This window comes from Schistocerca cancellata, chromosome 4, assembly GCF_023864275.1.
Source record: "Schistocerca cancellata isolate TAMUIC-IGC-003103 chromosome 4, iqSchCanc2.1, whole genome shotgun sequence".
Lineage (NCBI taxonomy): Eukaryota > Metazoa > Arthropoda > Insecta > Orthoptera > Acrididae > Schistocerca > Schistocerca cancellata.
Genome location: NC_064629.1, coordinates 872,960,579 through 872,986,132, shown reverse-complemented (window position 1 = coordinate 872,986,132; position 25,554 = coordinate 872,960,579). Strand labels below are relative to the sequence as shown.

The 25,554-nt window shown below is 44.2% G+C and overlaps 1 protein-coding gene across 2 annotated transcripts in view; it reads left to right on the top strand.

The window, feature by feature from the left end:
* Positions 1-25,554, top strand: part of LOC126185022 (protein Daple) — a 199,706-nt gene that overhangs the window by 59,576 nt on the left and 114,576 nt on the right. For both annotated transcript variants that reach the window (XM_049927747.1, XM_049927746.1), the window contains exons 8-9: positions 22,414-22,592; positions 23,544-23,803. In XM_049927747.1, the coding sequence (XP_049783704.1) occupies positions 22,414-22,592; positions 23,544-23,803 (439 nt within the window). The remainder of the gene's footprint in view (positions 1-22,413; positions 22,593-23,543; positions 23,804-25,554) is intronic.

The following is a 25,554-nucleotide window of genomic DNA, read 5'->3' as shown; positions in this document are numbered from 1 at the left end:
AAAAATTTTTGTACCTGTAGTAAAAGGAACCATAAGTCTGGGACAAGATTTGTGGTGCATCACCAACTAAAGCACTTAGTGGTAGGATTCAGCCTCATAAACCCAAGGCTATCGACACTTAGGATAATAGGGAAATTCTTCAGTTACTCCATAATTAATGTCCACACACCAACTGAAGAATCGGAGGTTGAGGAGAAAGAAGCTTGCTACAAATCTCTGGAAAGAGCATATGACGAATGCCCAGGGCATGATATAAAAATACTAGCCAGAGACCTAACGCCCTGGTGGGAACAGAACAGATCAGTAGACCAATAATCGGCACCTATAGTAAATGTGCCATAAGTAATGACAACAAGGCAAGATTGATACTATCTACATCTAGAAACATTTTCCCCACACAAGGAAATACATAAGGGAACATGGACAGCACCAGATGGAAATACGATAAATCAGATCGACCATATACTATTTGATGGAAGGTGCAAGTCAGACTTACTGGATGTAAGAAGTTTAAGAGGTCCAAATACAGACACAGATCACTTCCTAGTTTGGTCACGGGTGAGGCCAAGAATATGTAATGCAGTGAAAGGAACCTGGCCCAATACACAGAAATGTAATATTACAGCTTTAGAATCAGAGGAAGCAAGGGAACAATACCTGGAGAGAATAATTCAGGCAGAAACACAAGGTTGCATAAAAGCTGGAGGAATGTTGTCCAGTACTTTGGAAATTAAAAATGGAGTGCGGCAAGGTGATGTGCTGGCATGCTTCCTATTCAATGCTGCCTTGGAAAAGGTGATGAGGGAAGCAAATATCTTGAATAGGGGAATGATTTTTCATAAATCTGTGCAGATGCTGGCGTATGCAGGTGACATTGACATATTTGCAAGAACGGCAATGGAAGAGACATTCACTGCACTTGAACAGGCCAGCAGGAATATAGAACTAAAAACCAATGAGCAGAAAACAAAATACCTAGCTGCTGGGAAAATGCGCAGTGAGAACATGTCGGCTGAAATAATGACGGGTATTTATTCCTTTGGAAGAGTTCAGTTATTTCTCAATGCAAGGGATGCTTATGTATACGCCCTTCATAAAGAAGTTTGTGCAATGGTGAAACAGTGGTATGTCTGTACAATCCGCCTGTGTGAATGATATGTTTAAATGCAAAGTTTAAAACTTCAGCTTGCCATTTTCTGTCTTCTGTCACCACATCAGACTGGTCTATGAGGGACTGAACTGAAGCCTTTGGCCCACTTAGCAATTTTACATAGGCCAGAGTTTTCTGTGATTCTCAGCGTGGTTTTGTGCATCAGTCTTTTTGTGAGTGAATTTCTACTAGCTTTTGCCTGTTGACATTTCTGCATTATTTTTTGAACCGAGAGTGCAACACACTCTTGTTTTCTTAGCATTTTCTTAATTTTGTTATTAAGCCACATTAGGTCATTTCCACTTAACTCAGAGTGTGATTTACACTCAGTTTAAACTTTGTCCATAATTCCTCTACATTCATCATACTGGAAATAAATGATGTCCATTCATTCTCTTAAGTAGGGACATAAAACTGCTTATCTGCTGTTTCCAGCATAACACATCTCCTAGCCTTCTCAATGGATTTATTTACTTCAGTAACCATCATGGCTATGATGAATTTGTGGTCACTAGTCTCTGCCTCTATGCTGACACCGTCAATAATGTCAGGCCTGTTTGTAGCTGCAATATCTAAAATATTTCCATCATCTTTGGCTTATCGAACTGGTTACTCAAGATAGTCCTCAGAGAAAATGTTCAGAGCTACCATGCAGGACTTTGTGTTCATACCGATGTATTAAATTAGTAGATGTCCCACTCTAGACCTGGTAGGTTAAAGTCACCACCAACTAATATTACACAATTGGTGTACTCACAGTTTGCTGAGTGCTGAGTTTCTTTGAATGATTCTTCAACTGTAGCAACAGCACTGTGTTACTTAATATTGACCTTGATGGACATAATAATTTTGTCAATTGCAATGAATACTCCCCCTCCTGTGTTGTATAACCTGCATCTTTGATATGTGTTCCATGCCTTATGAAATATATCAGAGCTTTCTACACTCCTGGAAATTGAAATAAGAACACCGTGAATTCATTGTCCCAGGAAGGGGAAACTTTATTGACACATTCCTGGGGTCAGATACATCACATGATCACACTGACAGAACCACAGGCACATAGACACAGGCAACAGAGCATGCACAATGTCGGCACTAGTACAGTGTATATCCACCTTTCGCAGCAATGCAGGCTGCTATTCTCCCATGGAGACGATCGTAGAGATGCTGGATGTAGTCCTGTGGAACGGCTTGCCATGCCATTTCCACCTGGCACCTCAGTTGGACCAGCGTTCATGCTGGACGTGCAGACCGCGTGAGACGACGCTTTATCCAGTCCCAAACATGCTCAATGGGGGACAGATCCGGAGATCTTGCTGGCCAGGGTAGTTGACTTACACCTTCTAGAGCACGTTGGGTGGCACGGGATACATGCGGACGTGCATTGTCCTGTTGGAACAGCAAGTTCCCTTGCCGGTCTAGGAATGGTAGAACGATGGGTTCGATGACGGTTTGGATGTACCGTGCACTATTCAGTGTCCCCTCGACGATCACCAGTGGTGTACGGCCAGTGTAGGAGATCGCTCCCCACACCATGATGCCGGGTGTTGGCCCTGTGTGCCTCGGTCGTATGCAGTCCTGTTTGTGGCGCTCACCTGCACGGCGCCAAACACGCATACAACCATCATTGGCACCAAGGCAGAAGCGACTCTCATCGCTGAAGACGACATGTCTCCATTCGTCCCTCCATTCACGCCTGTCGCGACACCACTGGAGGCGGGCGGCACAATGTTGGGGCGTGAGCGGAAGACGGCCTAACGGTGTGCAGGACCGTAACCCAGCTTCATGGAGACGGTTGCGAATGGTCCTTGCCGATACCCCAGGAGCAACAGTGTCCCTAATTTGCTGGGAAGTGGCGGTGCGGTCCCCTACGGCACTGCGTAGGATCCTACGGTCTTGGCGTGCATCTGTGCGTCGCTGCGGTCCGGTCCCAGGTCGACGGGCACGTGCACCTTCCGCCGACCACTGGCGACAACATCGATGTACTGTGGAGACCTCACGCCCCACGTGTTGAGCAATTCGGCGGTACGTCCACCCGGCCTCCCGCATGCCCACTATACGCCCTCGCTCAAAGTCCGTCAACTGCACATACGGTTCACGTCCAAGCTGTCGCGGCATGCTACCAGTGTTAAAGACTGCGATGGAGCTCCGTATGCCACGGCAAACTGGCTGACACTGACGGCGGCAGTGCACAAATGCTGTGCAGCTAGCGCCATTCGACGGCCAACACTGCGGTTCCTGGTGTGTCCGCTGTGCTGTGCGTGTGATTATTGCTTGTACAGCCCTCTCGCAGTGTCCGGAGCAAGTATGGTGGGTCTGACACACCAGTGTCAATGTGTTCTTTTTTCCATTTCCAGGAGTGTACTTTGGATGTCATCCTGCTCTCAGTTCTGAGTATACATTCAATGAAAACCTTTCTTCTAGGGCGGTAAATTCAGATACTTTGTTGCAAATGTTTCTTCAATTTCCTGTTAAAATCTTGATGTATGAAGTGTCTTTAATTTGTATGCAATGTGACTTCATTTTCTATGTAATGACTGACGGGCATTCATCAGAGGACATGACATTACAACTAAAAATAAAAACATGTTAACTTCACATGTACTTTGCTGCTACTGAAGCAGCTGCTTCCTGTGTATAGTGCATGCATGCATCCTACAATTCTGCACCCAATAATGCAGGTCCAGAAATCTTCAGCCAAAATTGTTACAGAATTGACAATACCTCTGGTTGAGACATACAACTTGGCTCCAAAGCAAAGGGCCTCCATCAATTATGGGTATGATACTGCAAATTATAAGCTCTGCTTGCATCCTGTGAGCAAGCCCAGCAGTCTTAATCTCTACCAGCCCTGTGTCGAATCTCTACCAGCCCTGTGTTTGAACTGAGAATGACCTCAGAACCCAAATGACAGGTGTCATTGGTGTGTGTATGAGCCACAAGTTACAAATGCCTGAACCTTTGATAGCCACAGCAGAGCCTCTGCATGTGAGCTTCACCCCCCTCCCCACCTCTCCCACTTCACTTGTCATATGTACTGAGCAAATATTGGACTTCTTTTTATCCATGTATGCTATTACCCTTAGGGGCTCTATAACACACCTAACATTGCAGCTTTTGCATACCTTGCAGGTTCCATTTGGAAAGCAGGAAAGAGGTACTGGCAGAAATAAAGCCCTTAGGGTGGGTTATGAGTCATTCCTGGAATGCTCAGTCAGGCCATGAAAGGCAAAGCTTTCAGGTTCGAGTCCCCATCTAGCACACAATTTGAATCTACCAGGAATTTTCTATATTATTTTGGTAGTAAAAAACTCATTTTCACTCTCCTACCATGAAAAGGCATGATTTGCTCAAATGACCTGCTATCTCTGGGATGGCAACATGTCTCGAAAGCCTGAAAAATTGGAATCCTCAGGGAAAATCAATTTACTGAAAAAGTGAGGGAAATATGAAGGAATTTGTAAGATTTGTGGAATTCTGGGAGGAGTTGTGCTATTTGTACATGGAAAGAAATTTTCAATGTCATTTTGGTACAAATCACTCTGAGAATCTGCTTTGGAAACAATCAATTGTGGAGTCATGTAAGGGAAGGTAAAGAACTGTGTTGAATTGTTTTAATGTTTGTTGCTCGATGATGGCTCACCGAACTCGGGAAATGGTGGTGGATGACAGTAAGAATGGAATCTGCAGGGACAGCAAGCACTTGTAACTTACAGATTCGTTAATAACAATATATATATATATATATATATATATATATATATATATATATATATATATATATATATATATATATATATATATATATATAAAAACAAAGATGATTTGACTTACCAAACGAAAGCGCTGGCACGTCGATAGACACACAAACAAACACAAACATACACACAAAATTCTAGCTTTCGCAACCAACGGTTGCCTCATCAGGAAAGAGGGAAGGAGAGGGAAAGACGAAAGGATTTGGGTTTTAAGGGAGAGGGTAAGGAGTCATTCCAATCCCGGGAGTGGAAAGACTTACCTTAGGGGGGAAAAAAGGACGGGTATACACTCGCGCACACACACATATCCATCCACACATATACAGAGGCAAAGAGTTTGGGCAGAGATGTCAGTCGAGGCGGGAGTGCAGAGGCAAAGATGTTGTTGAATGACAGGTGAGGGATGAGTGGCGGCAACTTGAAATTAGCGGAGATTGAGGCCTGGTGGATAATGGGAAGAGAGGATATATTGAAGAGCAAGTTCCCATCTCCGGAGTTTGGATAGGTTGGTGTTAGTGGGAAATATCCAGATAACCCGGACGGTGTAACACTGTGCCAAGATGTGCTGGCTGGGCACCAAGGCATGTTTAGCCACAGGGTGATCCTCATTACCAACAAACACTGTCTGCCTGTGTCTATTCATGCGAATGGACAGTTTGTTGCTGGTCATTCCCACATAGAATGCATCACAGTGTAGGCAGGTCAGTTGGTAGATCACGTGGGTGCTTTCACACGTGGCTCTGCCTTTGATCATGTACACCTTCCGGGTTACAGGACTGGAGTAGGTGGTGGTGGGAGGGTGCATGGGACAGATTTTACACCGGGGGTGGTTACAAGGGTAGGAGCCAGAGGGTAGGGAAGGTGGTCTGGGGATTTCATAGGGATGAACTAAGAGGTTACGAAGGTTAGGTGGATGGCGGAAAGACACTCTTGGTGGAGTGGGGAGGATTTCATGAAGGATGGATCTCATTTCAGGGCAGGATTTGAGGAAGTCATATCCCTGCTGGAGAGCCACATTCAAAGTCTGATCCAGTCCCGGAAAGTATCCTGTCACAAGTGGGGCACTTTTGTGGTTCTTCTGTGGGAGGTTCTGGGTTTGAGAGGATGAGGAAGTGGCTCTGGTTATTTGCTTTTGTACCAGGTCGGGAGGGTAGTTGCGGGATGCGAAAGCTGTTGTCAGGTTGTTGGTGTAATGGTTCAGGGGTTCCGGACTGGAGCAGATTCGTTTGCCACGAAGACCTAGGCTGTAGGGAAGGGACCATTTGATGTGGAATGGGTGGCAGCTGTCATAATGGAGGTACTGTTGCTTGTTGGTGGGTTTGATGTGGACGGACGTGTGAAGCTGGCCATTGGACAGGTGGAGGTCAACATCAAGGAAAGTGGCATGGGATCTGGAGTAGGACCAGATGAATCTGATGGAACCAAAGGAGTTGAGGTCAGAGAGGAAATTCTGGAGTTCTTCTTCACTGTGAGTCCAGATCATGAAGATGTCATCAATAAATCTGTACCAAACTTTGGGTTGGCAGGCCTGGGTAACCAAGAAGGCTTCCTTTCCTCTAAGCGACCCATGAATAGGTTGGCGTACGAAGGGGCCATCCTGGTACCCATGGCTGTTCCCTTTAATTGTTGGTATGTCTGGTCTTCAAAAGTGAAGAAGTTGTGGGTTAGGATGAAGCTGGCTAAGGTAATGAAGAAAGAGGTTTTAAGCAGGGTGGCAGGTGATCGGCGTGAAAGGAAGTGCTCCATCGCAGCGAGGCCCTGGACGTGCGGGATATTTGTGTATAAGGAAGTGGCATCAATGGTTACAAGGATGGTTTCTGGGGGTAACGGACTGGGTAAGGATTCCAGGCGTTCGAGAAAGTGGTTGGTGTCTTTGATGAAGGATGGGAGACTGCATGTAATGGGTTGAAGGTGTTGATCTACGTAGGCAGAGATACGTTCTGTGGGGGCTTGGAAACCAGCTACAATGGGGCGGCCGGGATGATTGGGTTTGTGAATTTTAGGAAGAAGGTAGAAGGCAGGGGTGCGGGGTGTCGGTGGGGTCAGGAGGTTGATGGAGTCAGGTGAAATGTTTTGTAGGGGGCCTAAGGTTCTGAGGATTCCTTGAAGCTCTGCCTGGACATCAGGAATGGGATTACCTTGGCAAACTTTGTATGTGGTGTTGTCTGAAAGCTGACGCAGTCCCTCAGCCACATACTCCCGTCGATCAAGCACCACGGTCGTGGAACCCTTGTCCGCCGGAAGAATGACGATGGACCGGTCAGCCTTCAGATCACGGATAGCCTGGGCTTCAGCAGTGGTGATGTTGGGAGTAGGATTAAGGTTTTTTTAAGAAGGATTGAGAGGCAAGGCTGGAAGTCAGAAATTCCTGGAAGGTTTGGAGAGGGTGATTTTGAGGAAGAGGAGGTGGGTCCCGCTGTGACGGAGGACGGAACTGTTCCAGGCAGGGTTCAATTTGGATAGTGTCTTGGGGAGTTGGATCATTAGGGGTAGGATTAGGATCATTTTTCTTCGTGGCAAAGTGATACTTCCAGCAGAGAGTACGAGTGTAGGACAGTAAATCTTTGACGAGGGCTGTTTGGTTGAATCTGGGAGTGGGGCTGAAGGTGAGGCCTTTGGATAGGACAGAGGTTTTGGATTGGGAGAGAGGTTTGGAGGAAAGGTTAACTACTGAATTAGGGTGTTGTGGTACCAGATTGTGTTGATTGGAATTTTGAGGTTTTGGAGGGAGTGGAGCTGGAAGTGGGAGATTGAGTAGATGGGAGAGACTGGGTTAGTGTGCAATGAGAGGAGGTTGAGGTTTGCTGGAAAGGTTGTGAAGGGTGAGTGAGTTGCCTTTCCGGAGGTGGGAAACAAGGAGATTGGATAGTTTTTTGAGGTGAAGGGTGGCATGCTGTTCTAATTTGTGGTTGGCCTGTAGGAGGATGCTCTGAACAGCCGGTGTGGATGTGGGAGAGGATAGATTGAGGACTTTTATTAAGGATAGGAGTTGACGGGTGTGTTCATTGGCTGAATTGATGTGTAGGTGAAGGATTGGGTGGGCGAGGGCAATGGATTGTTCAGTTTGGAACTGGTATAGGGACTGATGGAAAGAAGTGTTGCAGCCAGAGATGGGAACTTCAAGTGTGAGGCCTTTGGGGGTAATGCCAAATGTCAGACAAGCCTGAGAAAATAAAATATGCGAGTGTAATCTGGCTAGGGTGAAGGCATATTTGCGGAGGGAATGTAAATAAAACTTAATGGGGTCGTTGTGGGGGTGTTGTGAGGGTGACATGGTATTAGAAGGTGGAAAGTGTAATATGAGGTTGAAATGAAAATGAAAATAACTGGAGAAAGGAACTGGAGATCTGTTGTGAAAAAAGGCGAAAAAGTGTTGGTTTGAGATGAGCTATGTTGATCCTGTGCTGAACTTAGGTTGGGGAACAATGATGGTGATGTAGTCCATGGGCCGCCATCTTCATGTACATGTGGCACAACTGGAGGTTGACTTTCTTCCATTCATTATTTGCCATCACTGGTGTGTTGAGGAGTCTGTGATGCATATGTCTTGCTTTTTCCTGACTGTCTTCCAGGAGTCTGGTACTTTGTGGAGTGGATATCGTGCTATGAGCTGCGATGTGGTCTTCAGTGAAGAAGATTGTGTCTGCCAAGATGTAGGTCATTTCGTTTTCTGTGTAGTTTGAGATGCTTAGCATTCTTTTCAGGTAGACTGACTTGTCTCCCTCGAGTGGCTTGAGATTTAATTATGTGAGATGTCCCCATATAAATTGTATGGCACGTGATGCAGTGGACTAAACCCTTATGTTGAAAACTCTCAGGGCTGTTTTTACAGATAGTAGACTCAGTTTCTTTATCTCAAATATAGCCATTGTTGGTCATACTACTGTGCCTTAAGTGTGCATGGAAAATGTATGGCCTGTCTCCTGCAGTGTAATTTCAAGGTACTTTTAGGTTTGAATATTTACAGTTCTCATACCTCGCAAGTGAATTTGTTACTGTCTTGTCCTTGTTTATGATGAGTTTTTTTTTTTTTTTTTTTTTTTTTTTTAAGACACTCTTCCAATTTCTTAATGGCTCCGTGCAGGGACACTCCTTTCTGATAGTAGGATCTTGGGACCTATAGGACCTCCCTGCTGTACTTTATTCTTTTGCTGGATTCTTTGGAACTGTATTAACTCATCGAGGATTGTAACTGTGTTTTCATGGAGGATGCTTGCTATAAACTTGAGGGTCTGGCTTTTTGCACCTAGTACTGGGTGTAGTTTCTCCAATACTCTGCTCCACCCTTCTCCTGTCTAACCCACTGGAAACTTGTTTGTAGTCAGTGATGACTATGTAGGCATTACCTTTGGCTTTAGATAGGCTTCACTCATGAACTGGAGAATGTGTCCCACGACTTGGGTTGTTGATCTTTGGGTAATAAAACCACGCTGTTCCCAAGGTATCACAGTCATCTTATTGTCAAGGATCTTTTTAAGTATGATGTTTATTCTCTCCCAAGCTGATCCCTCTATAGAAATCCAATGACTCCTGCAATTCTTTTCATTTGTAAATCAATTAAACTGTTGATTCTCTCCGTATTTTGGAGATGTCCTTGATTTTTAGATATATGACAATATTATGAAAAAGATAGATTGCTACTCACCAAACAGTGGATATGTTGAGTCGCAAATGGGCACAACCAAAAGACTGTCAAACAACTAAGCTTTTGGCCAAAAAGACCATCAGAATTAGAAAACACACACACACACACACACACACACACACACACACACACACAGAGAGAGACAGAGAGAGAGAGAGAGAGAGAGAGAAAGGACAACAGCCAGAGATTGTGGTCGTGTGTGTGTGTGTGTGTGTGTGTGTGTGTGTGTGTGTTTGTTTGTTTGTTTGTTTGTGTTGTGTTGTCTAACTCTGATGAAGGCATTTTTGGCTGAAAGATTACTTGTTAGTCTCTTTGTTGTGCCTATCTGTGATTCAACATTTCCACTATGTAGGATGTCAAATCAAACACCTTCCAGATGTTTAATTTCCAAACTTATGTTATTTGGCTACCAGTTTTGTCGATGTACTGCACCGTCCTTAAGGCCCTGACTGCTGTGTAGGAAGATTCCAACTCAGTTCTCTTACTGTAGTAAATTGCCAAAACAGGTAGCCAAATAAAATAAGTTTGGAAATTAGATGGCTGAAAGGTGTTTGATTTGACATCCTGTAGCAAACAGCCAAGTCCTACAATCATCTCTGAAAAGATGGACATACGGAGTATCCACTGTTTAGTGAGTGGCAATCTATCCTTTTCATAATACTGTCGTTATTCCATCCTGGTTTTTCTGTTGTTTGATTTCTAGATATTTGTTGGGTAGGGTTGTCTAGAGCTTCACAGTTTATAGCATTTCTTTTTTCATTAGCTCATACGAGATAGTGTCTGGGGGTAGCTGCTTTACATAGTTTGCTTCATGGGATTGCTTTTCATTCTTCATCTTCCCTTATTCTTTCTTTTTCATTTAAGAGGGTACTTCCTTTGATTTTATAATGTGAGCTCTTCTTATGGAGTAGGTTTGTCAGTTGGTTTTCTTGTACTGTCATGTAGATGTTTTGTTGTCCGTGGTTCCAGGGCTCTGTAGGGCTTTGCTCCTGCTTGCCATAGTAATTCTTGTTCCGTGTCTGAGTGTATTACTGTTTATTTTATTTCAGGATCAAGTTATATCTTGTTCTTGCATGCATAACCACTAAGTGATCAAATGTATCTAGACTCCCCTATGTTAAGCAGAATTGACCACTAGATGTCATGAGAGGTAGTCCTATCAGTATAAAAGGAGACAGGGAGTATGGGTTGTTAGCAGAGAGGTAACAGCAGAATGGGTCGGTTAGAGATCACAGGTACTTTGAATGTGGATTAGTCATTATATATCACTGAAGTAACAGATCCATTACGGACATTTCAACCCTTGTAAAGCTGCCCAAGTTGACTGATGATGACATGATTGTGAAGTGGAAACATGAAGGAACAACGACAGCAAAACTAGGACCAGGGAGACATCAAATACTGAGGAACAGGAACCATTGAGCAGTGTGAAGGGTTGTTTGCAAAAAATTACATGAAGCCAGCAGAATGAATCACTCATGAGTTGCAGAATTCTATCAGCAGTCCAGCTAGCACAATGACTGTGCATGGGAAGCTAAAAGGATGGGCTGCAATGATGAGCAGCTCCTCTTTAGTCAGTGCTAAATGATGCTTGAGGTGGTGTAAAGAGTGGCACCACTGGGCTTTGGATGACTGGAAGCAAGTGATTTGGAGTGATGAATCGTACTATATCGTTGGCAATCCGATGGAAGGGTCTGAAATTGACAAATGCCCAAAGTATGTTACCTGTCATCATGTGTAGTGTCAGTGGTGAAGTAGGAGGATGTGGCGGTATGGTGTGGGGTGTTTTTCACGGTTAGGTTGTGGTCCCCTTATTGAGCTTAAAAACAGTAAATGTATAAGTATATTAATACATTTAACTGTATTGTGTACTGTGTACATTAGAGGAACAGTTTGGATAGGGCAGTTTCTTTTGTATCAGCATAACAATGCATCCTGTCATAAAGCAGCATCTGTGACGTGGACAGTAACATTCTTTAAATGGGCTGGCGTGCCGAATGTCCTGATCCAAACCAATGGAACACCTCTGCAGTGAGGTAGAATGTCAACTTCACTCTATGCCTCAGTGTCGAACATCATTACCTTCTCTGGTTTTGACTCTTGAGGGAGAATGGGATGCCATTTGTCTACACACATTCAGACACCTTGTTGAATGTGTCCCCAGCAGTGTTCAAACCATCCTAAAGGTGAACACTGGACACACCCCATATTATTGTCTGCCAATTTGTGTGTGGTTACTTTTGATCATATAGTATAGCTGAGTCTCAGATTTTCATTGTTTGCATTTGTCTTTTTCGGTTTTTCCAGTCCCAGGTGTTTTCTTATGTAGCGTTTACTGTCAAACTAGCATTTGCTTTTCCTCTTCTGTGACCAAGGGGACACTAACTGCATCACTGATTCAGTTAGCTTCCACAGTGCATCATCAATTTTGTATTTAGTATTCCTTCAGCACCTATATTCTGCACTAGTAGATTGGGAACAATTTTTTTCTTGGAATGCTTCGCTGTTCATTTGGTGTGCCTCTCTCTACTGTCTTAATCTGAAATTTAACCATTACTGGGAGGCATTTCCTTATAAGGATTCTAGCAGAAGATGTGGTGGTTGTTAAACTTTGGAGCTTTATCTCATTTTCACTAAAGAACATAAGGTCTATGGTACTAGAGCTGTTGTGTGAGTTGTAAGTTTCATTCTGAGCTTTATTGATGAAGGTAAAGTTGTCCTCTTCCACAAGCTTTGTAAGGGCCCGTGTTTTGCTGTTTGGTTCTCTATTTGGTAGTTCAGATCTCCTAGCAAGACTAGGATTTCCAGGTCAGTCTGGTCCAATGTTGTCATGATGGTTTCCACCATTTCATCTGCTGAGCATTGGGGTATTTTATTGAGTCCTGTGATTTTTGGTTGTTTAACTATGCTATCATGTTGTTTTCTCATATCTCTGCTTGCTTTGCGTGCTGTAGGGCTGGGTTGTAATAATGCATAACTCCACCTGATAATAATTGTTCTGTCCCACATGAGGCTGGCAGTCCAAATCCCTTCCCACATGAGGCTGGCAGTCCAAATCCTGGTCTGGCCATCGAGATTTAGATTTTCTATGATTTCCCTAAATTGTGTAAGAAAGATGCCAGGATGGTTCTTTTGATAAGAGCATGACTGATTTCTATCCACACCATTTTAACTGCGCTTGTGCTCTCTCTCTAATGACCTCATTGTTGAGTGGATGTTAAACTCCAATCTTCTTTCCTTCTGTCCCAAATTTAGCCAATGCATGTATAATGTAGAAACTATTTGTATTTCATGGTTATTGGTGGTAGGTCCACAGAAGATAAGAATATCACTTCACAGCATTGTTTTGTCTAGTAAAATATTGAGTAGGGGTTTTAAGACTTCTGTGTTCCATAGCATAAGTTGACACCATTCTATTTTTGATGATAGTCAGTTGCATAAAGGGAAGAGACAGAAGATTACTTCTTCCGACTGTAATTCCTCTCTCTCAACTTCGTTTTTGATATATTTACTGACTGTAAGTTTGAGGCATTTTTTCTTCCTCTGGTGCTTAATTGCACACATTCCTTTATGTCTGTGATGCCTTCCTCCTTTAGGTGTTCCATGATGTCTTCCAGTGGTGTCTTTTTGCCCAGACAATTTTGTTGCATACTTCAACTTGTTTGATTTACCCCTTCTTTCTACTTTTGAGAACTGAGGAGTTATTCTGCTGGTGGTTTGTAGTTTTCTTTGGTGCTGGTCTGTCTGGTTTGATACCTTTATCAATAGCATATTCCTGTAAAGTCCTAGTTCTCTGCCTCCATGTTCTTTTCGTCCATTGGGTTTTCAGTAAGATCCTCATTGTGTTCATCTCTCTCTATGTGCTATTGAATTCTGGATGGATGGCGTCTTCAAGATTTATTGTCACAGGCCGTTGATTGGGTTATGAACCTAATTGCATTGCATTTTTTATTTCTTGTTTTATCATCTTCATGATGGTGTTTGATAGCAGGGTTGCCACAGGTCCTGGAAATCAGGGAATATCAGGGAATTTCAAACACATCAGGGAATTCAGGGACATTTGAAAAAAGCAAAAAAAAAAAAAAAAAAAAAAAACTGGAAAAATCTCATTTTTGTCTCAGTAGATGAAATGGTTGTTGATTGAGGTGTCATGCATTGTCGCTGGCTCGGTGCAGCTAAGTACGTGCACTGCTTCCCTACTCCCTCTTTCCTACTGCTTCTCCCCTTCCTACCACCCCATCAGTCAGTGCTGCCACCACTTCTTGTTGCTAGCCTAACAGCTGTCAACAAGAAGCAGGTAGGTGTCAGAAGTGGTTTGTTTGAATCTGATTCTCAGAGATTGTAGATGCAGTGGCCGGAGATGGCAGTCATGTTTGCCTGAGTTGTGTCTGAGTGATCGTGTGAATGTGTGTGTGCTCTCATTTTCTGACAAATGCTATGGCTGAAAATTTTGTTGTGAGAGTGTATTGTCTTTTCTACTTGCCTCCTGTGGCTTACCCTGGACCGCCTGACCTACACCAAGGCAAGGCGGAAATATGAGCGGCTACATCCTGTGCCCATGATGTCTACCTATGCCGCTGCTGCAACACCAGTTCGATCTCAGCTCTGTCAGAGTTCACTGGCCCCCTTGGTTGTGGGGGGCACTTCACTCCCTGTTGCTCCTGCTCCAACTACTTCAGGAGCAACACCACCCCAACCCCCGGGGACATCTGTTCCCCATTCACAGCCGGAGAAGCGTGAGCCTTCTTCGGCTCCACTTGCCCGGAAGGGGTCCCTTGGGGCCATCCCATCCCAGGCTTTGCCCAGTGCCAAAGCGGACACCCGCAAGTTTGTCAAACAACCACCGGTCGCTGGTCGTAGGGCGTCACGGTCGTCTTCAGTCCCTGAGACTGACCCAGTGAGGCCCTCCCAGCCAGAACCACCTAAGGCACAGCGCGCAAAGCAGTCGAAGAAAAAGGCTCCCAAGCATCCTGAAATTGCGGTGGCACCTGTCCCACCGCAACCTTCTCCCTCTGCATCCGAAGATGAAGTGGAGATTCTGGCGTCCGCTGAGGACATGGATCTCGCCAGTCCCTCGGACGCAATAGATGACGTTTGTACAGGTGGTGACTCAGTAGCAGCAGGGGCCCCGGAGGCATAATCTGCCTCCCCAGTCCCTTCACGCCTTTCCCATCCATGGTCAATACCATCCTCCAGTGGAACTGCAGCGGTTTCTTCCACCATCTAGCTGAGCTCCGCCACCTTATCAGCCTTCATCCTTTCCTTTGCATTGCTCTGCAGGAAACTTGGTTTCCAGCAATGCGAACCCCCGCCCTCCGTGGCTATCGGGGTTATTATAAGAACCGGGCGGCTTATGAAAGGGTGTCTGGTGGCGTCTGCATATATGCCCTTCACACTCTGCACAGCGAGTCTGTCCCTCTCCAAACGCCTTTAGAGGCTGTCGCTGTTCGGGTGTGGATGCCACAGGCTGTTACCGTTTGCAGTCTTTACCTTCCACCGGATGGTGATGTCTCGCAGCATGTCCTGGCTGCACTGGTAGCCCAATTGCCGCCACCTTTCTTGCTATTGGGCGACTTCAACGCCCATAACCCTCTGTGGGGTGGGTCAGTGGCAACAGGTCGCGGTGCCATCGTTGAGCATTTATTGTCGCAGCTCGATCTCTCGCTGTTAAATGATGGTGCCTTCACACACTTCAGTGTGGCGCATGGCACCTACTCCGCCATTGACCTTTCCATCTGTAGCCATAGCCTCTTACCGTCTGTCCAATGGAGTGTGCATGACGACCTGTGTGGTAGTGACCACTTTCCGCTCTTTTTGTCACTACCACAGCGTCACTCTTCTGGGCGCCCTAGCAGATGGGCTATGAATAAGGCTGACTGGGACTTGTTCTCCTCCACTGTCGCTTTTGAGCCTCTCTCTACTGATGACATTGATGCGGTGGTTCAATCGGTCACCACCGGCATCGTTACTGCCGCCGAATCTGCCATTCCCCGTTCTTCTGGGCCCCCTCGGCGGAAGGCTGTGTCTTGGTGGTCGCCTGAGATCGCTGAAGCAATTAAAGATTGCCGGCGGGCGCTCCAGCGTCACAAGCGACATCCCTCCATAGACCACCTTATCGCCTTCAAACGGCTGCGTGCGCGGGCCCGCCTCCTTATCCACCAAGGCAAGAAGGAGTGCTGGGAGCGGTATGTGTCCACCATTGGCCTCCATGTCACTCCTTCGCAGGTCTGGGCCAAGATTCGACGCGTCTACGGCTATCGGACCCCTGCCAGTGTCCCTGCGCTCTCACTGAATGGAGCAGTTTGTACTGACTCCGACGTCATTGCCAATCGCTTAGCAGAGCATTTTGCTATGAGTTCCGCTTCTGCGAATTACCCCCAGGCCTTCCGCTCCATTAAAGAGCGGATGGAACGTTGGAGCCTTTCGTTTCGTGCCAACCACCCAGAATCTTACAATGCTCCATTCAGTGAGTGGGAATTTCGCAGTGCCCTAGCTGCTTGCCCTGATACCGCTCCTGGGCCAGATGGCATCCACTGTCAGATGCTGAAACACCTTTCAGTGGACTGCCAGCGGCGCCTTCTCGATCTTTACAACTGTCTTTGGGTCGAGGGGGAGTTTCTGTCGCAATGGCGGGAAGGCGTTGTCATCCCCGTTTTGAAACCTGGAAAGACCCCTCTGGAGGTGGACAGCTACCGTCCCATTAGCCTCACCAACGTTCTTTGCAAGTTGCTTGAATGGATGGTGAGCCGGCGCTTGCATTGGGTACTGGAGTCTCGGGGCCTTCTGGCTCCGTCTCAGGGTGGGTTCCGTAAAGGCCGCTCCGCCACCGACAATCTGGTGAGCCTGGAGTCGGCCATCCGTACTGCCTTTGCCCGCCGTCAGCACCTGGTCGCTGTCTTTTTCGACATGCGGAAGGCGTACGATACAACATGGCGTCATCACATCCTTTCTACGCTTCATGGATGGGGTCTTCGGGGTCCTCTGCCGATTTTTATCCGCAATTTTCTGTCGTGTCGTACCTTCAGCGTGCAAGTTGCGGCCTCGTATAGTTCCTCCCACGTCCAGGAGAACGGTGTGCCACAGGGTTCTGTTTTAAGTGTCTGTCTGTTTTTAATAGCCATTAACGGGCTTGCTGCGGCCGTGGGAAATTCTGTCTCCGCTGCCCTGTATGCTGACGACTTCTGCCTTTACTACAGCTCTACTGGCATTGCAGCTGTTGAACGTCAGCTACAGGGCGCTATCCATAAGGCGCAGTCTTGGGCTGTAGCGCATGGGTTTCAGTTTTCGGCAGCCAAGACCCGCGTTATGCATTTCTGCCGGCGCCGAACAGTCCATCCTGAGCCGTGGCTTTATCTTGCCGACGAACTCCTTGCTGTGGTGGAGACCCACAGGTTTTTGGGGGTGGTTTTCGATGCCCGGTTGACTTGGCTGCCTCATATCCGGCAGCTTAAACAGACGTGTTGGCGGCATCTCAATGCTCTGCGATGTTTGAGCCACACCCGCTGGGGCGCCGCCCGATCTACCCTGTTGCGGCTCTACCAGGCGTTAATCCAGTCCCGTCTGGATTATGGGAGCCTGGCTTATGGCTCAGCGTCCCCATCTGCGTTACGGGTGCTGGACCCAATTCTCCACAGTGGGATATGCCTTGCCACTGGTGCTTTCCGCACCAGCCCTGTGGACAGCGTACTAGTGGAGGCAGGTGTACCTCCACTGCGGTTCCGGCGCCAACGTTTGCTGGCCGCTTATGCTGCCCATGTTCTAAGCTCGCCCGGGCATCCAAACTATCGTCTCCTGTTCCCGCGATCGGTCGTCCGTCTGCCAGAACGTCGGCCCCGGTCTGGTTGTACAATAGCGGTCCGCGTCAAAGAGCTTCTCTCTGGGCTTCAGGTTTTCACTGTTCCACCTCCTTTCCGGGCTACTTTGCATACACCCCCATGGTGTGTTTGTCGCCCTTGCCTTCAGCTCGACTTGGCACAGGGCCCGAAGGACTCAGTCCCTCCAGAGGCCTTCCGCCGCCGCTTTTATTCCATCCTGGCCACGTATCAGGGCTCTTGCATTGTTTACACTGACGGTTCGATGGTTGCTGGTCGTGTCGGGTATGCGCTCACTCTAGGGGACCATTCCGAACAACGTTCCTTGCAGGATGGCTGCAGCGTTTACACTGCTGAGCTGGTCGCCATCTCTCGTGCACTAGAGTATATCCGCTCCTGCTCAGGTGAGTCCTTCGTTATCTCTAGCGATTACCTGAGCGGTTTACGAGCTCTCGACCAGTGTTTCCCTCGTTCTCGTCTGGTGATGGCTATCCAAGAGTCTCTGCATACTCTTGCCTGTTGCGGCCGCTCTGTGGTCTTTGTGTGGACCCCCGGTCATGTCGGTATCCCGGGTAACGAACATGTTGACCGCCTGGCGAAAGAGGCCACCAGTAAGCCATCTCTGGACGTTGGCCTCCCAGAGACTGATTTGCGGGCAGTCTTCCGCCGCAAAATCATGGCGCTATGGGACGATGAATGGCGCGAACTGACAACGCGCAATAAACTCCGTGATGTCAAGGAGACGACGGCTGTGTGGCGGTCATCCCTGCGAGCCACTCGCAGGGACTCAGTAGTTATTTGCCGGCTCCGCATTGGCCACTCCCGGCTGACACACAGTTATTTACTGCGCCGGGAGGACCCTCCTCTATGTCGATGTGGGGCAGCTTTGACAGTGGCCCACATTTTGATGGCCTGCCCCCTTTTAGCTGTGGTCAGGCAGACATTTGCGCTGCCTGATACGCTCCCTGCCCTTTTAACAGACGACTCCACTATGGCTGACTTAGTTTTACGTTTTATTCGGGCAGGGGGATTTTATCATTTAATCTGAGTGTTTCTGTTTTATTTTATTGTTTTGTGCTGATTCTGGCATTTGGCCTATGATTTTAAACTGATTTTTTAATGTGTTTCTAAGTGGTTGGCTTTTCCTTTTTTATTTCTATGGTCGGCCAACCACTGTCACACTCTGTGTGGTTTTAGTTCGTTTTGTCTTGTCTTTGTCTCAGTTTCTCTTGTTCTGTATCATCTGTGATCTATTCTGTTCCTCGTTTTTATTCTCTGAGGGTGTTCTTTGTATTTGGAAAAAGGGACCGATGACCGTAGCAGTCTGGTCCCTTTCATCCCCCAAACCAACCAACCAATCCTGTGGCTTAGCGATCATCTTTATGGTGAATTGCTACCTATTCTCATTATTATTTATTCTCAGAGTATTTGAACAAGTTATCTGTTGCACGGACTGAGCGACGTGTTCTCATTTCACCAACTGCTGTCTGTGGCTCGTGACTAACTGGCCACGAGTGGATTTCTGTGACAGGCTGAAACTGGTGGTCGTTTCTGCTGGTATCTGTAATGGATCGGGCATGCCAATCTGAAGCCGTTCGCTTTCCACTAATGGCAGGCCTTGCCCATCGGATCTAGTCTCACCAATCTGCATGCAGGCCAGTGTCTGTTTGTGTGTGATGTAATGCAGCAGATTTTCATTGTTTATTCATGGACTCGGAACTACCGTGCTCCTCAGCAGGCCAGAGGCCATGGGCGATGGATTTCAGGAATTGAGACTGTCTCACTGCAAGTACATTGTACAGTGTGGCATTTTATAGACATTTTGTTTGTTCTAGTACATTTTGGCACTTCAAAAGTAGTTTATACGTTAGAAATTATGGACGATAAGAAGAAGAAAATTGTGTCAATCGCTGGCTGTTTGTACGCTATGTACTCTTATATTTCTCGAAAGAAAAATCACACAATGCCTGTAAAGTAATAGATATAACACAGTGGATAATAACCAACGATAACGAACATAGTAGAACCGACATTTTATTGGCAGTCATCAACAGTGATGGTTCACACAATACTTCCCTGCCTTGCGCACTTCTTTCAAGAGGCCTACTTTTTTCTGAGGTTGTTTCTCAAATCAGTGAAGGTATTTTAAGTTGCTCTTGCAACTCCAAGGAAATGCACATTTTTGTCACCAAATGTGCTTAGTTTTATTGCAATAAAAGAACATCAGGGGTCTTAATGAAACACATATACCATTTAGCTTTCTTTCTCCATCTAAAAACATTTCATTACAAAAGATGTTGATGTTAGTACTTAAGATTTTTGCTGACATCGGGGAACGCCATCTGCTTGCAAGTTTTTTTTAGATATTTCCTCATTTGCACTATTGTTTCTTGTACCGTAGCTGCAAAGACAGATTGTTAACTTGTGTCTTAAGTTTCCCTTGAGACCTCAAATTTTGTCAGGGGAAAATGCTAAAACTTGTTGAAAATCAGGGAAATATCAGGGAATTTCACTTGGGGAAACTTGAGGCAACCCTGGATAGATTATCCATAACATTTTGCATCTGGATGTTACTTTCTCCACAGTGTTTGTTCTTCATTTTCTGTGTGTGTGTGTGTGTGTGTGTGTGTGTGTGTGTGTGTGTGTGTTCTGCAGTCAGCCAGCAGGTGTCACTAGGTGTGGGCTGCTATGCATTCTCTGTTTTATTTCTGCTGTCTGGTCAGCAGATGTAGGTAGTTGATAGCTGCTGTACTCTTCATATGCTTCAGCCAGTTGGCAAGCAGGTGTTTATCATACACTGGAAGCTGCCTGTGTCCTCCTGTATTCTGTTAAAAATGGCGCCACTTGTTTTGTGGGGCTGCTGACTTTTTTCTTATCCAGGAATTCTGTTTTGCCCTCCCTAACCTTGTTTAGAATTTTTTTCCCATTTCCTCAACATCTAATGTGTTTTGTAATTCTCTAAAGGAGTGTCTGATGTGATTCACAGCTTCAAGCATGTTGTCTTTCATTTCTTTTTTCATGTAACCACATATACAGGGTTATTACAAATGATTGAAGCGATTTCACAGCTCTACAATAACTTTATTATTTGAGATATTTTCACAATGCTTAGCACACACATACAAAAACTCAAAAAGTTTTTTTAGGCATTCACAAATGTTCGATATGTGCCCCTTTAGTGATTCGGCAGACATCAAGCCGATAATCAAGTTTCTCCCACACTCGGTGCAGCATGTCCCCATCAATGAGTTCGAAAGCATCGTTGATGCGAGCTCGCAGTTCTGGCACGTTTCTTGGTAGAGGAGGTTTAAACACTGAATCTTTCACATAACCCCACAGAAAGAAATCGCATGGGGTTAAGTCGGGAGAGCGTGGAGGCTATGATATGAATTGCTGATCATGATCTCCACCACAACCGATCCATCGGTTTTCCAATCTCCTGTTTAAGAAATGCTGAACTGGCATTCTGCTGTAGCATTTTCCGTAAGATTTTCCAAACCGTCGGCTGTGGTACGTTTAGCTCCCTGCCTGCTTTATTCGTCGACTTCCGCGGGCTACGCGTGAAACTTGCCAGCACGCGTTCAACCGTTTCTTCGCTCACTGCAGGTCGACCCGTTGATTTCCCCTTACAGAGGCATCCAGAAGCTTTAAACTGCGCATACCATCGCCGAATGGAGTTAGCAGTTGGTGGATCTTTGTTGAACTTCGTCCTGAAGTGTCGTTGCACTGTTATGACTGACTGATGTGAGTGCATTTCAAGCACGACATATGCTTTCTAGGCTCCTGTCGTCATTTTGTCTCACTGCGCTCTCGAGCGCTCTGGCAGCAGAAACCTGAAGTGCGGCTTCAGCCGAACAAAACTTTATGAGTTTTTCTACGTATCTGTAGTGTGTCGTGACCATATGTCAATGAATGGAGCTACAGTGAATTTATGAAATCGCTTCAATCATTTGTAATAGCCCTGTATATGTGATGTTTGTTAGTGTTTCGAAGACATTTTCAAACCAGATTTCTTTCATGTCTGCCATTTTAACTCATGGTCACACTTTAAAACTTAAATTACTCTCACTGTATATGGAATTATAAATGAACTAGTGTTTTATTTTCACTGTTTTGGTGTCTATTTAATGATTTAGCCACAAACCTCTCCATCAATATAATAAGACAATCTAAGCCATAGGTTTTTCTGCTCTTTTTCTGTAATGTCATTAGTTTTGTTGGTCAGACATAAGAAGTTCTTCAACTGGTTTAGAAACAGCTTCTATGTTGTTCTGAGAAACTTATCTCTTGTGGCTTTGTTTGCCATTGTGGCTGCATGTTTTCATGTGTTTACTTGATTATTTCAGCTCTAGGATGTATTTCATTTTGATAATTCTACAAGCAATATTATTCATCAGTAAGTTTGTTGTTGGCAGTTTTAACTTTGCTTCATTTTGTTTTGTAACAAGAAGAAAGTTCATGTTATATTACAGAACTGCTTATTTAATTCTACAAACCACACAGATATTTTGAAACTGTTGCACATGGTCCAAAATGCCTGCATCTGTATGATAAAATAATGCACATTTTGTATCTAATATGGATTTTCTTGGTTTAAGTGAAGTTTATAATCATACATTTAAAATTTAAGTGCAATAACTTTATGACAAAGTGTTATGGTTAAATATTATTTATGGAACAACAGAACATCTTATTTCATATGTGCCTTGTCTTTACTTGGAATAATCACAAATTAGTCATGTAGCAACCAAAAAAATCTCATTTGTGGCCTTGAAAGCTAGTAAAGTAAAACTGTCTCTCACATACAACAAAATCTGGTTCAGGGGTATTTGGAAGTTCAACTTAAAAAAACTTGGAAATCTCAAGGAAATTTTGTATGAAACTGAGTCATTTCCCTGATCTGTCAGTGAAGACTGGTCAATTACACCCTGTTCAAGATCAGTATTGTTTTATAATTAATCTGTGTTAAGTGATGTAGTGTTAATGGTACAGATTTATCAGTTTTCTATTTTTCATGCTATTCAAAAAGTATAATTGTTGTTTCAGATACAAGAATTAGTGCAAGATGCTAGAGCTGCTAAAGTGTATAGAGATGAGCTTGATGCAGTGAGAGAGAGAGCAGAACGTGTTGACAAACTAGAGCAAGAAGTACAACGATATAGGGAAAAAATGACTGATATAGAATTTTATAAAACACGTGTTGATGAACTTAGAGAAGATAATAGGTATGCACAATATTTCATTCTGTTGGATGTGTATGTTATCATTATCATGAAATCTTTACAACAGACATTTCTGTTCCATGGTTTGTTTTATTTTTCCTAGTTAGGCTGTTTGTAGTATCAGTTAAAGTAGAATTGCCCAGCCAAGGCCACTGATAATGTTTACTAAAATCTCAGATAAACAGCATTGATCATTACGTAGTCGAAAAATTAACAGTGCTAGGTCTAAGTGTGGAGAAATATTAATTATTCTTGTCATTATGATTGTAATTGTGCAGAAACTTTTAATGTGGCAGCTGACTGAGTGTGTAAACAATTGAGGACCTAGACCTTCATGCAGAGAGATGAGGTATGGGGGAACAGCCTCCCAAAGGGCTGGCAGTATACAATCATGTGTTTTTGCAAGAGCAGAACTAACACTTATTGATAGCAATTCAATTCTTTTTGAGATCATGGGAGTAGAATTCGAGCACTGTGATGTACCTGGAGAAGCCTCTTCCCTCATTTCTAAATAAGAAAAGAAAAGAGTGACATACCACACAAAGTGACGTGAAGTACCACACAAGGCACCCAGTGACAGCTACTGGAACTGCTTGTTGACAGTGCAGTAGACTAGGTAGAGAAGTCCCAACCTCTACTGATATCTTCTGCGACTGTAGTTCCAACATCCCCCGCCCCCCTCCACCTAAAACTGCTACATTAAAGTGTCCGCACTATACCATTTTTACGTGAGTGCTAATGAATTGTGTAAATATCATATGGGAATTGCAGAACAAGAGTAGTATCACGGTTGTTTCAGGACTTTTAATTTCAGAATAAAGAGGTAAAAGGAGTATTTATTTCACAGTAGTTTTCCATATTCTTTTCATAATTTGAGATGCTTATCTATCTTTTTAAATTGATTAAAATATAGAAAAACATTTGCACACAATTAATTTTTATATATGCCCTTAGAGTGTTAATGGAAACACGTGAAATGCTGGAAGAGCAGCTGCAGCATGCTCGGAAACGTGGTGACCGGGTTCTTGAGTTGGAAGCTGAAATTATTAAGTATCGCCAACATGTTAATGAGCTAACTCTAGACTGTGAAGCCTCAAAAGCTAAGTTGCAAGAAGTATTTGAAGAGAATGCCCAGCTGCAGCTCTTGACACAGTCCTTCTTGAATGAAAGCAATGCTGGGTCTGAAACGGACAGTTTGGCAGATACAAATCAAGGTGAAAAGTATTATCCACATTCAGTTTTTTATAATGTGCAACATTTATACTGCAGTAAAGCAGATGTAACTCGTCTGATAAATCAAAGAGTGAATGATACATTGTGTATATCACATAAAATGAAGATCATTAATGAAAAATATTCACATCATCTTTGTAGTGTACCTAAATGAGCAGTAAAATCTTTCTCATAGTGCCTAATAATAATTATATGATGCAGTCAAATGAAAACTAGACAGCTGGAAAAAAGGGAAGTTTATTATTTCAAAAATAATTACCATAACTGTTATATTTATCCCACTGTGAGACAAGATGATTGATGCCTTCATGGAAAACTGTTTGCGGTTGTCTACAGAACCATGTTTCTGCTAAGGCACATACCTCTCCATCCAAGCAAATCAGTGGCCATGAATATCTTTCTTCAGGGCCCCAAAAATATGGAAATTACATGCGGAGAGATCGGCAATGTATGAAGAATGTGTAAGGGCTCACCAGTGAAACTTCTGCAGTGTGCCCAAAACAGCCATGGCAACATGTGGGCCTGTCCATGAGTACTTTCGAAATAATTAACAGTTTATGTACTTTTTTCTGTCTGTCTCATTTGCACTTGATTGCCACTTATTCATATACTCTGAGGCAAACACGAATTGATAATGTCCTTTTCATTTCTCCCTTACAGTCAGCTACCACATCCATGTCACTGACAGGATGCACACAGTGGACATTCTGTACATTTATTTTAATTTTTTTCCACTTCCTTTTGTAAAGCTTATTATTTATTGACGGAAAAATGAAACATCTAGAGTGGTAATGGAAGGTCTTGGTCTAGTCCTTTTAGTATTTTTAACACTATCGATGTCCACACACTTGTACCTCTGAATATGAATTATAGATTCTGAGGATGGTTCCTCTGCCTTCAAGAACTGTATTTGGTCTATTTTAAAGTTGGAATTGGCTGTATCATTGCTACACAACCAGCACAACCATCATAGTTTGTTTCCACAAGCTACTTTTTGTTGCTCTGCAATTAGCATCAGCTGTTAAAACCAAAAATCTTCATTTCTCTTGAAGACAACTGCAGATGAATCATAAACAATTCTAAATCCTTGAATATTTTTGCAAACAGTTATTCTGACTATAAACTGTATAATATATATTTTTAAATGCTGGACACTTAGCTTTTTAATTCTTTGGTAAAGTTTATTAATGACAAATGCAAGTAGTTAATGAATTATAATATTTATTATTTATGAATGAAGTACACAAATTATCTATAATATAATACAGAAATACAAGCTATGCAAGGGAAATGTGTTATAAAATTGATTTACAGGTAAATAAACTTTTTATAATGTGAATTGTAAAATGCAAGCTTTCAGGCTTGAAACTGGTAATCATATTAAAAATGTTTTGGCCATTATGTCATGGTCCCCTGGATTCCATTGAAAGGCCCTAAAATTTAGACCCTGGCACTCACAACAAGCAGATATCATGATAGGTTGCACAGAGAGGTGGTAGAGATTGCTAAACATACCAATAATTGTGAGGGTAAAGAATTAGATGTAAAGCTTAATGATATCTGGTTTCTTTTAGAGAGAACTGCAGTATTTGATAACTGTCAGATTGGACTCAGATTTCAAAAGCAAGTGATTCTCCTTCGCCCTCCCCCCTACCCTTCCCCCCTCCCCAGCCCCCCATGTGAAAGTATGGCACAATGAAAAATCAGTTTCGTTAGAAATGACCTAGTATCA